This window comes from Panicum hallii, chromosome 7, assembly GCF_002211085.1.
Source record: "Panicum hallii strain FIL2 chromosome 7, PHallii_v3.1, whole genome shotgun sequence".
NCBI lineage: Eukaryota > Viridiplantae > Streptophyta > Magnoliopsida > Poales > Poaceae > Panicum > Panicum hallii.
This window is the reverse complement of record NC_038048.1, coordinates 43459587-43473239: the sequence shown is the minus strand read 5'-3', so window position 1 is coordinate 43473239 and position 13653 is coordinate 43459587. Positions and strand designations below refer to the sequence as shown.

At 47.1% G+C, this 13653-nt stretch overlaps 2 protein-coding genes across 2 annotated transcripts; both read left to right on the top strand.

Moving 5' to 3' along the window:
- Nucleotides 1-47: 47 nt before the first annotated feature.
- On the top strand, nt 48-5774 carry LOC112899627. The gene is made up of 2 exons (XM_025968169.1): nt 48-507; nt 5168-5774. Exons 1-2 carry the CDS (start codon nt 423-425, stop codon nt 5371-5373), a joined length of 291 nt encoding a protein of 96 aa, XP_025823954.1. The 5' UTR covers nt 48-422; the 3' UTR covers nt 5374-5774.
- A 4669-nt stretch (nt 5775-10443) lies between these two features.
- Nucleotides 10444-13613, top strand: LOC112901016 (E3 ubiquitin-protein ligase MBR2-like). Its single transcript, XM_025969828.1, has 5 exons — nt 10444-10594; nt 11806-12586; nt 12660-12731; nt 12890-13036; nt 13146-13613. Exons 2-5 carry the CDS (start codon nt 11819-11821, stop codon nt 13278-13280), a joined length of 1122 nt encoding a protein of 373 aa, XP_025825613.1. The 5' UTR covers nt 10444-10594; nt 11806-11818; the 3' UTR covers nt 13281-13613.
- Nucleotides 13614-13653: the final 40 nt, after the last annotated feature.

Genomic DNA, 13653 nt, shown 5'->3' with positions numbered 1-13653 from the left:
GAATAGCTCGCCAGCGGCCGCGGGCGGGCGGGCGGCAGGGTACCCGCACCGGCCGACCTCGCAAAAAGGCACGCGGATAAAAAGCAGAGGACGCGCACGGCCGCACGCACATCCAAACCGCAGAGGCAGCAGCAGCCGTCGGCGGCGGCCGGGCCAATAAAACTGCCGTAACGAACCAGCACACGCTGCTCTGCCCTCTCTCTCCATAACCAGCAGCAGCGGCAGCAACGAGCAGTTGCAGCCGCACCAGGTCACCAGCAGCAGCCGCGCGCTGAAGGAGAGCTGAAGAGGACCTCGCGGGATCATCAGAAGCAGAGGCCGGGGCGCGCGCGCGAGCGAGCGAGGCGGGCACAGGGGAGACCGGAGGGGAGCGAGCGTCGAGGCTGGCCGCCGCGAGGATCCCGGCGCCCGTGCGCGCTGTCATGGCGTGGTGGCGGAAGAAGGTGGTCTCCCCGGCGCGCCGCGCGTGGGCCGCCGTCTCCACCCGCGTCCGCGCGCGCAACCCAGGTACGCGGCACCCATCCCAGCGCCCTAGTTTTCAACCTTCACCACGGCACGAATGGCTGCGATCGAGTAGGTAGGTGCCTTGTAGTTGTCGCCGGTGAAGTGCTGGCTTTGCATGCGGGGGGAATTCTTTGAGGTCGGCCAAGCCAGTCGCCACTAGTTCGCAGGCCATGTTCTTGGGCGTCGTGATCGATTGATCCCCCGGGCTTGCTCTGTTCGAAGAAGAGTTCTTTCGTTTCCTGGAAACGATCTGCGTCCTAACGTTTGTTCTCGTTTTGCACCTTGATGAGTACTGTCTTCTTGATCACACTTAGTTTTAGTTTACGGATATTTCGTTCAGTTCGTTGAGCTACAACACGCAACGAGATAAGTAGCACACGAGTGTCGGTGATCTTTATTTCCGTTGAACAGCATCAGTATCCATGAACGCTAGGGGCATGCGAATCGTATCTCTTCTTAACCTGTTTTCCCTATTTCTCTTTGAAGATTCCAGAAGTTTTTTTTTTAAAAAAACGACTTTTGTAAAAGAAACTTTGCCGATTTACTTGGCCCACAAAATTTCTTGCCATTCTCCTGGCGTTAGTGAGAAAGTATCAGTCACTCTCAAAACCGTGTTGCCTCTAGAAACCATCGATATTCAGTGCTAATTTATAGAGCCAGTAAATTCTTGAGCAAGTTTGATCCGTAACCTTCACTTCGTTGACTATTCGCCTCCCCACCCGGCAAGCACTTATCCACGGTGGAATGTGATTCTTCTCCACTGGGGAGCAGAGACTAGAGCCGTGCTGAGTCAATCGGACCTTTTAAGTTCCATCTAGAAATAATCTTTCCCTTTGTCGCCTCCACAGCTCCCACTAACACTCTCTCCAAAGTTCTAGTTCCCCTAAGCTTTGTAACGTGTGGATCCAAGTTTAGCTTTTAACCAAAAAAGAGCCTCTAGTAGCATTGGTTGGTTGGTGTCTGATGCAGTGATGCCCAAAAAAATCTTTGGATTTCCAAAGTGGCATAGGCTGAGGTGTACTACCACACCAACCTTAGAGGGTATTTGGTTCCACGAATTAAACTTTAGTCGCTGTTGCATCGAATGTTTGGTTACTAATTAATTAAGAGTATTAAATATAGATTAATTATAAAACTAATTGCATAAATGGAGACTAATTTGCGAGATGAATCTATTAAGCCTAATTAGCCCATGATTTGATAATATGATGCTACAGTAAATATATGCTAATGATGGATTAATTAGGTTTAATAGATTCGTCTCGCGAATTAACCTCCATCTATATAATTAGTTTTATAATTATTTTATATTTAGTCCTTCTTATTATCATTCAAAGATTCAACGTGACCAGGACTTAACTTTAGTCCGGGTAACCAATGCTATTAATGTTGTCAGAGAAAGTCAACCTCCCTGTGGGCACGGTGCAGTGCAGTGCAGTGCAATACGAGACGACAGAGACTTCGCAGCGAACCTGCAAAGGAATTAGCAGCACCAAACAGTGAGATCTTGCCACTGTTGGTGGCAGTACCTAGTACTACTACCCAAGCGTTACATTACCGGCGATACAGCATTTATCAGTGAGCTTCGATAACGATAATCAGTTGAAAATAGGTGAAAAATCGCCAAAACCGATTGGTAAAGAGACCTAAATTCAAAAAAATGAAATTCAACAATTTATCATCGATAATCGATGCAAATTGAACGATTTATCGCTTCGCCTACTGAAAATATATTTTGGCAGTGGAAAAAAAATAAAGGTTTGATAGTATTTAATTTTTTAGGTTATGTATTATATTATATTAGATAAATTACACATACATGCATAATTTTGCATATAGAATTGCCTAAGAAATAAACATGTTTACATATTTTGCCCATAAAATTGCATAAAGCACATAAATTTGCACATATATACAAATCACGAAGTGCATAGTTCATATAAACAAACGAGTGCATAGTCCATACAAACTTCATAGTTCACAGAAATAAAAGAGTGCATAGTTCATACAAACCTCATAGTGTATAGAAACAAGAGTACATAGTCTATACAAGCCACATACAAACTTAGCAAGCACATAGTCCATACATGAAGACATTCAGCATATCAATTTAATCATTCTTCGGTCTCTTCGATTATCGACGCCACGATCAACTCCCTCGCTCCCAGCTGCAGCATCATCGATAATTGCCGCATATATATTGATTATCGGCCTTAATCGTACGAAAATCGGCCTTAATCGCATGAGTTAGTGGATGGTAACGGGTAGTTAGATAAAAATATTTTTTTCCTAAGCAAACAATTGTTGCTTTCAACATGTGACAACATTCTGGAATCAAGAGAAGGTCTAGTTTTTTATAAAAATAAGTTCTCTACTTTTTATAAACTTTTTTAAATTTTTGAATTTTTCATTGAAATCTAGCGAAATTCCAGTCGATTTACGTTCTCAGCTAGCATCGGTAACGATAAATTTCACCGATAATCACGATTATCGAGCGGTTTTGTATTCCCTGCTACTACCATGGTACCAATACCGGTAGCTCTGCATCCACTGAATCGGCACTGCCACGTGTCACGTCGCGGATGGGCGACCACGTCGACCGGTAGGCTCCCCAACCAACCAGTACTGTGCCCCCGTACCGCCACTGGTGGCCATCAGTGCCAGCTCCAGATCTTCCTCCGCCAAACTACCAATGCTGAGCAATGAGTAATGAGCCCCCATGGCCCCATCATCCAATGTCCTTATCCCAGATCCGCAGCGCGCATCGCCTTCCGTCCTTCAGCTCAGCCGACACGCAAATCTGAACCTGAATTCTCAGCCGAGAACAGCGACGGCCGCAGGCCAAGTGTTCTGTTCTGTTTCGCTGCAGCTCCTGTTCTGAATTCCGATCTCGTTGTCCCTTCCTTCAAGTGTGTAGTGCCGTGCCTTCCGGGCCTCCAATGATTCAGCTAGCGCTGTTGCGGTGTGAACCCGGGCTTTGCGGTTGCGGCGGCACCGGCCGAGAGCAGAAGCAGCCACTGCCCGGCCCCGATCGAGCCGCAGCCGAGAGATTCTCTCGGTGCGGCGGCGAGGTCCTTCCTCTACGGCGGCGCGGCGCCGGACAGCTACGTCGGGACAGTGCAACCAGTGGTAGATAATGCCGTCGGCGCGTACGCCCGGCCCATCAACTTTTTTTAACCACTCGCTACCAACTTGTCTACAACCCCAGCCGTTGGAGCAACAGCAGTAGGAGTAGGACACTGATCTGATCTATCAGTAGTACTAGCAGTACATCATCGTTCGTCTAGTAACAAGAGTAGCTAGCTAGCCTCCGTGAGCGTACAGAAATCATGCCGGGTCCCTGTCGAAGACAGTTAAGCTAAGCAGGTAGCATCGCTTCGCTTCGAATCGGAGCCTTGCCGTCGATCCGCTCCTTTCCGTCTTCGTGGAGGCCGCTTTTCTTTCCCGTTGGAGGTTGGATGCAGCAGCAGCGTGGCTACTGCCTACTACTGATGGAGGGATCGACAGGCGGGGGTGACGGGGCCGCGGCCTTTCCGCCGCCGTGGAAGCCGCTTTCCTTTCTGTCCCCGGCCGTCCGTTGGCGTTGTCATGGATGCCGGGCGGCGGAAAGCCATGCCACTACGGCCTACGGGGGCAGTGACCTGACTTGTGGATGGTGCTCGTTCTCGGTAAAGGACTCGACTTGCTTTCCTTTCAAAAAAAGAAAAGAAAAGAAAAGACTCGACTTGCCCGGAGTCCTGATCGAAATCGAATAAAGCCATGTCGGACGAGAAGTGCATGCAGACAAGCTTGGTGGTGAGAACTTGGGGAGGAAATGTTCCTACTTCCGGGAGAGTAGAGTGGACGGTAGTACTAGATAAGGATGAACTCGGTGAAGTATGAGAGTTGCTGTCTCGGTAGAATCTCGTACATTCGTTTTGAGCTTCCGGTTGGAAGAGATGCTACCTCATCATCTTCTATTCTCCATATTTGTTTTTCCCTTCTTGATGATAGAATAGTTTTGTTGGTTTTCAAGTTTCTAGAGCTTGCCATGGACGACGTTCTTCCTTGAGCCGCCGTTTTTTCGTTGTTTGCAAGACTTGGTTGGTAGCTTGGCAATTGGTACAGTAAGCTAGGATGTGGGCCTTCATTCCCACGACAAAGTCGGGTTGTATTGCCAGTTAAGGCCCTCCGTCTCATAATGGTCCCATGGGCCTTTTGCATGCAAGCAAGGCCCATAACACTAGTTGTGTTCAACATATCCTCTCAAAAAACAAAAGAAAAAAAAGGTTGTGTTCAACAAATTGGAGGGAGACAAGAGAGATTCCTTTTTCTTTAGATAGTGGAATGAATTCCGGTCTTCGCTGAAATCTATAGATTCTTGTCAAAAGCAAACGTCATACTACTAATACTGCTACAATTTATAGGCTAGACTAGAGAAAGTAACACTGCAATCAGCACGAATAATCCACTATTTTAGCAGCAACAGCGCACATTTCATTCCTCTCCACCCAAAATCGGAAGGTCAAAAGGCGGCCAGCATTCCACGCCTTTTTCCCTCCACTAAACAAAGTGGACGCAAAAGACGCCTCCCTATCGCAATTCCCTTTGATCCTTGAATCCTTTCCCTTTGGGACGACTCATGACAGTGACAAAACCCTTATCCCTGAACCTCCTCTTGCAGGCGGCGGCGGCAGCATACTGAAGCTTCACGAGGACGTGCAGACCTGTGGCTACAGGGACGTGCAGGTGATGTTCGAGATCCTGACCTCGGAGCTGGAGGTGGCCTCGCACGGCCCCAAGCACCACCCGCGCAAGCGCCCGGCGTGGACGCCGCCGCCGCCGTGGCCCAGCCACCGGTCGTCGTCCATGATCGCGGCCGCGCAATAGAGGGCCCCCGACGCCGACCGGACGTGGAGTCGTGGACATCAGGACATGGAGTGGAGAGCTGCGTGTCATGGTTATTAATAAGCAGTCAAGAACACCTGGTTAGTACGTGATAATAGCTATTAGTCTGTCTCTGAACATGTGGTGCCAAGGTAATCAGGCATGCGTCCCCCTGCCCGTCTGTGCCGCGAAAGAGCGCGAAGAATCCAGCAGCGTCAAGGTGTAAGTGTGTGCGCTGTAAGCTGGTCTGAATGTCTGTACATACTACATAGCACTTGTGCTGAATTTTTCGCAAGGCTCGGAGAAATAGATGGAGCAAGAGGGGTTTGTTTTTCAATTAACTTGTGTATCTTCCCGTTGCCATTTGTATGGTTCATGAGCTGTTTAAGCAATTTTCTGAATAATTTTATGTGAGAAGCTGTTTGCATATAGTAGATAGAGTTGGTCACTTTGCTGATTTTTATGTAGAAATGGCCAATTGAATTCAAGAAGCCCAACCGGTTAGCAACAAAAATATGTTAGGGCCCTGTCTAATTTGTTTGTATGCAAGTGGAGCATGACAGGTGCAACTTGCTGGGTATCTTTCAAGTCAGAAGTTGACATTTAACAGAACCGAGCAGCCCCGGAGAAGCAACACGCACGCACTAGCTATGTGGCAGCGGGTTCCCTTGCCATCAGGCGATCCCTAGCGTGTGCGTCCACCACTCCACTAGCCCGTGTAATGGTGGGATTTTGGTCTGGACCATGCAGTGACATTCAGCGTCATGTTAGAGGTCAGTGCGGCACTAACATTTGGTCTTCTTGTTCTTGAAGCACAAATTCATGACTAGAAGAACATCTTCATCTCTGAATTTGAAGCCCGTGCAGATAAGTTGGCAGAATTATATTGTAGACGGGTACTGTGCAGGATTATCAGAGAGATGAACTGAAGCATTCATACTACTGCTGATTGTGCAGAATTGTAGATAGCCTTACTGATTTTTATTTTTGTATACTGCAGTTTTCCAGATCTGTCAGAGGGAAAAACCGAAGCATTCATACCTTTGCAAGTTTTCAACACAGGATAGGTTTCAGTCTTTCAGAGTAATTATTAGTTCTCTATGATCCTTCAGTCTGAATTTCCGGCAACTTCCTGACATTTCTCAAGGTGGTGAAGGTGACACCATGACAGGGATTCGAAGCGTATAGGTGTCGTATTAGTTTTGGCTATAACATTTGGTTGCTGCAATCTATCAGCTTAAGTATTCTGTACACGCCGTCACGGTGTTGTCAACTTGCAGGTTTGGTGAAAGTGAAATCGTTGATGTAGAAAATGTTTAATTCAGGCAGGCATCTTTCGGTTATGCTAAAACTGAAACCTAAATCCATATAAGTATCCTCCTTCTATAACATCAACGGAGGTGAGAAGAAAATATAGGAAGAACACCTTGGTATCTTCTCTGTTCAAACCCTAAACAAGGCCAAATCGCATCGCATTCTGACGCTTTCGCTTTCTCCGAAAGAAAACGATTAGTGAGAAGACCATGCGGGCAACTGAAAGGCCGTCCTATCCAATCCGTCCATCCATCCATCCACCCAGCACTTGGAAGAGTGGTTTGTTTGTGGAGGAGATCAAGCGCTGATCAGAGAGCTCAACAGGGACACATCACACAGAGATTCCTGTCCTGCGGTGCCGTGCTGAATTATCACGCCCCCAGCACTCTGAAAGGCACCTGTATTCACAAAACAAATTAGGCATCAACCAAACCTGCTCCAAAACAAATTGCTTGCCTGATTGCTCCATAATGCGATTACAGAGGGATGAGCACGCAGCTTTGGTAGGCCATGGTTACTGAATGAAAACAAGCAACTGTCAGTTGGAAATATATTTAGAGGAAAAAAAAATCCTGGGCGGCCTATGTATATTCATCATGGCAAAGGATTTAATACGCATGATGCTGATACGGCACGAGGAGAATATAGTAAGCACGAGGGTGGTCAGAAGACCGGAGGCGGCCATGAGGATGCAGAGGAAAGCAAAGACAAAGGGTTCCCGATGTGTGCGGCTCTGTCTGCAGTCTGCATAATAAAGAAAAAAAAAAGAGGCTGCTGCGACGAGCTGTATGATTGTGTGGCTCTCTTGCTTGCTCGTTTGATTCCCCCTGTAATCATGCTGACGACGCAAAGGGGCTGCAGGAAAGTGAGGCCTACGCCTTCAGAGTCATGGCCGCTATGATGCACATGGGTGAAGGAGTGCTTGTGAAATCTCCAAAACTTTACAATATAGACGCTGTGGAGATGAAATATAGCCAAGCTCGACGTAGTTAGTACGGAGTACCAGTTTGCGGAAATGAAAAACTGCAAAGAAAGTGTCGAAGCCAATTGGAAGTTTTCTAGCTAACCGTGCCGTGGCAGTTGCAGAGAAGAACAGGACAGGCACAGGCAGTTTTCCGTTGCAGCCTGCCTGCTTTGGATCATGTGCGTGTACTCTGTACACGACGATTCCAATCACCATCGTTGCCGAACTCAGCCAATGGGAGGACAAAAGGGTCGCGCTGAGTTTTGACGGAGCTGCTCTTGGGATTGTTTGCGATGGTCGATGGATATACCAGACTAAACTGCCACAGGCCGTCAGGTATAGTAAACCCAGCGGCCTCCATTCATCATGTCCGTCCGTCCATATCTCCAAAAAGAAAGAAAAAGTCTGCTGGTAACTGATAGCAATTCCAATCTTCTCAGCTTATAGTACTAGTATATTTTTGCGTTCATTTTGACCTCTGCATGTCACACATGTTAGGTAGCACCTTAGCCGGGATTATTGTGCCATTTGTGTGCTTCTGGCGTGTCAACCGGGCGCCGGAAAGGCAAATAATCAGCAAGAGGGTTCAAAAGCAGGCATGAGTGAGTACGTTAAATTAGGGCAGCGGCCAGCGACTCCCGTACGTCAACTGCCGGTTCCTTTTGGCCGGCCGGCCGGCTTCGTCCGTCATCATCGCAAGGCTACTGCTGCTGCTAGTGGCACGGTTCAGTCAGTCCAACTCCAACTCCAAGCACACACTGCACACCATTTTGCCTTTAAGTAACTTGCACCGAACAAAAGATAAAAGTGGAGGATCGTTCTTATGCCGTCGTGCGTGTACGTACCTGCGCACTGCATCTGCTGAAATACGTGTGTGTTGACCAGATCTTTGATACCATGCATGATTTTTTTTTTAATTTTTGCAAAGATACACTACTATATTATATTACTATGATTTATGCATCGAAATCGGCTATTTTTGGGTAGTAGGAGTAACTCACGTATCAGACGACGAAATTGTTTATACGGGGGTTCATTATTTTGACTTTATAGGCAGTCATAAAAGAATTTGTGGGGAGAGAAAAAGAGTCATGGAGGTATGTATTCTTTTTGGTACCTGATGGAATCATCTACGCAATAAGCCAGCTCCGGTCACTCTATGACAGTGATTTCCGGAAGAATTTGTGCCGTGTAAGTCAGAGGCTAAGTCGCAAGCCACGAACTACATAAAAAGAAGCCTACTGTTCCCATCCTCTTTCTGAACAATTCCAGGGAATAGACGGCAGTCTCGCTGAACGACGGGATTTCAGCTACAAAAATATTATCCAGCATTTCCAGGAAGATTCTACCCCTATCTCCAGTTCCCCTAGAATAATGCTTACGGATAAGTTCTTAGGAGCTCTGGAGTCAATTTCTACTGGTGTGCGCATCCAAAAGAAAACACGGCTACAATATCGTATGATTTTCTGTGCTCTAAAGTGTACAACCAACATCTCCAGCAAATTACTCATCACTTTCCTAAATACCAAAACTCCATCCATTTAGTAATAGAAGGTGCTCCAGCAGATTACCAATTCTATCGCCAATACCAAAATATTTTTATGATCGTCAAAACACGCCTTCCTCTTGCTCTCCCTCCATCTTATCCATTGAATAATCTAGTATAGCGCTGGCTGCCAAAAAATACAAAAAGTATTATTGGTGATGGAGAGAGAAATATATAAGGTATAATAGATGAATAATCTGCTGAAGATGCTATTACATGGACCGAAGATGCTCTTACATGGACCCAGTATCCCACAACGCTCTTAGTTTAACGCAAATCACATGGTTTTAGCAGGAGCAGCAGGGAGACACACGAGAGAGAAATGAGTGCAAAAGCGAAGTACCGGCCGGCGTACAATTTGGCAATCTAAAGTCCCGATTTTATGCATCATACACTTTGCGCGCTTTACAGCCTCAGCCAAGTTGGTACGCCCAACAGCTCGGCTGGTCTGCCGGTCGTCCTAAAAATAACCAATCACCCTGATCACACACTTAGGGAGAAAAGCTTGTACTAGCTCAACTATTTTTCACTTTACACCACGGCATTGCCAACTAAATTTGATCATACACATATCTATCACGTTGCGAGTTTTTATGTCACTTAGTACAACATAATTTGTCTGAGATTTTTTCCTGGAAAGTGCACCCAGAAAGCACCTTTTCCTGCACTAGTTTACAGCTGCTGCTTCTTTTCTTTCTTTAATTTCCAGTAGCTCTAGACTGCTATCCCTCCTACAAAAATCCTTGAAAGATTGATTTTTATGCGCTAGGTGCTCAGTTTCCTTGCTACAGTATCTAATCGGGGCAGAAAGTCGATTTAAATAGCGAGAAGGACATAGTGTAAAATATTTATTTGTGCACCAAAAAGACCAGAAAACACTGGCACTGCTTCACGAAAAGCAGACAAAAAATGTCTCCCAAAACAAAAAAAAGCGCAGGCCATGCGGCCCACCTGTCAGCTCTCCGGCGGGTCCACTCACTGACTACGCGCATGTACGGGCGGCACATTATCGGGCAGGAAATTCGGTGGTGGGGGCGGTTCGGAGCCTCCGTTTGAGCGGGCCCCGCGCCGGCCGCGTCTCCCTCGCCCCCGTCCGATCCTGCGCTCGCGTCCCATCCGACGGCTCCGAACCCACCCGCCCCGCGGGCCCCGCCGCCGTCCCCACCTGCCCGCCACGCCGGCCTCGTCTCCCTCGCCGTTCCTTTTTCTGTCAAGCTTCCTTCCGCCCCTCCCTCTGTGGTTTCTTGGCCATGCATATATAACAACTCCATCACTACCCCTTCTTCTTATCCCCCCTTCTCTATTCCTCCCCTCGATCCTCCGAGTTGATCCGGTCGCTGTCCGGGCCTGTTCCATTGGAGGAGAATCGCCCGGGCGGAAGGAGAGGCTTGGAAAGCAAGGTTGGTCATGGCCGCTCTTCTTCTTCCTCCGTCTCTTCGGTTCAGATGCTGTGTTTGGTTCGCTCGCTGTTTCTCTTTGTCTTTTCGCGTTCGGATTGGTGTTCTTTCCTTGTTCGTGTCCCGTTATGAACTGTCATCGATTCGAATTCAGGGTGACAGAGGTAAGGAGTATTCCTGAGAAGGAATTCAGGGTGGCAGAGAAAGGTGGTTGCATGGTTCTTTTGCCCTTTCTCGTCGGGTTCTTCTGTAGCGGCGGCTGCCTGAAAGAGTTATAGCGCTGCAAGTTTAGGAAGACAAACTGTTTCTCGTCGTTATCTACCGATCGCTGGATTGATTTTATCGGGATTTCGAGGGCTCGATGATCCAGGATAGTTCTGAATTCTTGGTCTCTGCAAGCCAATTCCTTTTATTTACAATCAAACGTCCCCTGCTCTTTTTTGGGGGTAAAAGTCAATGTTTTCCTCTGAAAGACGGAAAGGTTGCGTTTCCCGCTGCATGTTCCGGTTGCTTCAGACTGTCTGAAACCAGCAAGCAACTTTCTTTCCCCATCGTCTATCTTTCAGTTACAAGACGACGCTGATAGTATTTTTCTTATGCGATAAGATATGAACCGTCCCATGGAATCCGTATGCGTCAACTGTCTAATAGAGTGCCTCCTATTCTATCAGGTCCCCGTAAAGCAGAATCAGTACAGCTTTCGGTTTTGATACAGTACCGTGGCGTGCTAGAGTAGGCATGGGCAAATTGACCTTTCAGGATAGGAAATAATTTCAGGCCGCAAGGCAAAAAGGTTGCTGCAGCAACTTCGTTTGGTCGACAGGAAAAGAGGCTTTTTGTTGTCCTATGAGCAGGAACACATGCATAATTAGGCTGATATTAAATTAATAATAGGTAAAATCATACGAAGGATCACCTGACTGAATAATTAGAACCGTTTCTACGGATACGCTGAATCCAGTTTAGTCATCCTGCTATCACATGGCCCGTGGTGAATGGTGATGACTTTTTCTCCAATCTCCATGCCTGCATATAGCAATTTAAATATCCTTTTATTAAAAAATATATTTTGAAGGCGAAACGATATTTCAGTTATATTGCGTACAGTAGGACCACCGAGTTGGTAATGGCGTATGTTCTGAATCCAACACATCACCTGTCACCACAGTTGATGAGTTGACCACTTGACTTCTTCATACAATTTCCGATTTCAGGTGATTACTTGACATGGATGAACACATGGGAAGACGAACAGTCGGCGGCCTCCTCTTCACCAAGGGAGGGTCAATTCTTCTCTTCAGAGAAGACGGTTCGCGCCCCAAGGCTAAGAATTGCTGCTCGCGCCATGGTTGTAGCGGTCGGCATTCAGTTGACAAAGCAAAAGGCAAGGAGGTGCCCAGGGCAGCCGTGCCCAGTGAGTCAGCACCGGCTACCCCCGGGAGATCGCAAATTTTGAGGAAGCCCAACAGAAAGCCTCCATTGCAACAGGAAAGCAGTGCTTCGGACAGCATCAGCAGGGATGCAGGAGGCTCCTGCAGTGAGACCGGCAACAGGTCAAGAGACACTCCTGGGCGTGATCTATTGGCTCGGCTCAAGGATAGGGTCAACGCGTCAAGGAAGCGATCGTTGAACAGGGAGAACAGCCCACCGTCGCCCAACGAACCCGGTGCTAGCTCCCCGAGCAGTAGCCGGTCGATCTCAAGGCCGTCGCATCGGGCAGCTTCAAGGATAAGAAAAACAGATGACGGTGCAAATGCAGTAACTGACAGTGCGCACAGAAATGGCTCTCGAGATGCTAGGAGGAATTCAGAGAGGAGTGACGATGACTTGCTGCTAGGTGAGCAGGTAGCAAGAGACCATGTGCCTTCTGATGGGTTTCTTTCTGGATTCATGGCAAGATACAGAAGCGGCCTTCAGGGAGGAGTCTCATCTCTGGAGGACAGCGTGGAGGATTCAAATGGATACTGGCGCTTTGATACGGGAGTAACTGAAGAGGTAAAGCTACAATGATCTCTCTGATGTCTTGGAGAAATTGTATAGAGAATGTACTAAAGTGTGTCTCTTGCAGCTTGAGAACTACTTCATATTCAATGATCGGCATAGAGGGATGAGGATGGATATTGACGGCATGTCGTACGAGGTATGTCTGAACCTCGAATCCCTTGATCTGATTACCTGATTTCCTTTATCACTTCCTCTTCTCTTCCCTCACTTCAGTCCACGGCATGCCAGCATCGTTTGTTTGTCATGCTTTTGTTTCTTCGGATGTTAAAACATTTGCAACACTTTGCATTGCAGGAATTGCTTGCCTTGGGGGAGCGAATTGGTACTGTAAACACTGGCCTTTCAGATGATGCGTTGGTGAAGTGCCTGAATAGGAGCATTTACATGCCCACAGCTTCAGGTTCTTATGAAGATTGTGACAGAAAGTGTAGCGTTTGCCAGGCAAGTTCCATTGTATAATCGCATCATGTTATTAATTATCCTGAAGGGCGTACTATTTGGAGACCTGCTGCATCATGCTAAACATTTCTATTGCATCTTTTTTTGTCAGGAGGAGTATTTAGCCGGTGAGGAGCTGGGCAAGATGGCGTGCAAACACTACTACCACATATCCTGCATACAGCATTGGCTCAGGCAGAAAAACTGGTGCCCCATCTGCAAATCAGTTGCTCTGCATACAAACTAGCAAATTACTTCCCCAGCAATGAAGTGTATAGATTGCCCATGTCTAGATACAGTATTTTCTCTCTGTACTTCTTCATAGAACAAATATGTCATTTGTTTGGACCTTCAGGCTTCCTTGCTGCTACCTTCAGCTCAGAATCTGCAGCGACTGGGCACGGAAAAGGAGACAGGGAGCAACTCTTGAAGTGAGAAATTCCACTTTCTCCTACGGTTGAAGACAGAAGTTGTTACCGGTCAATTCATGTTCTTTGTCTGTGTTGTAAATACATATCTTCTCATCCTTAATTCTTTTTGAACGGGCGGTTCATAATTAAGAATGCATGTTATTTTTTTAGCGAAAAAGGATTCGTATTTGTTAACCGTATAGTTTGATC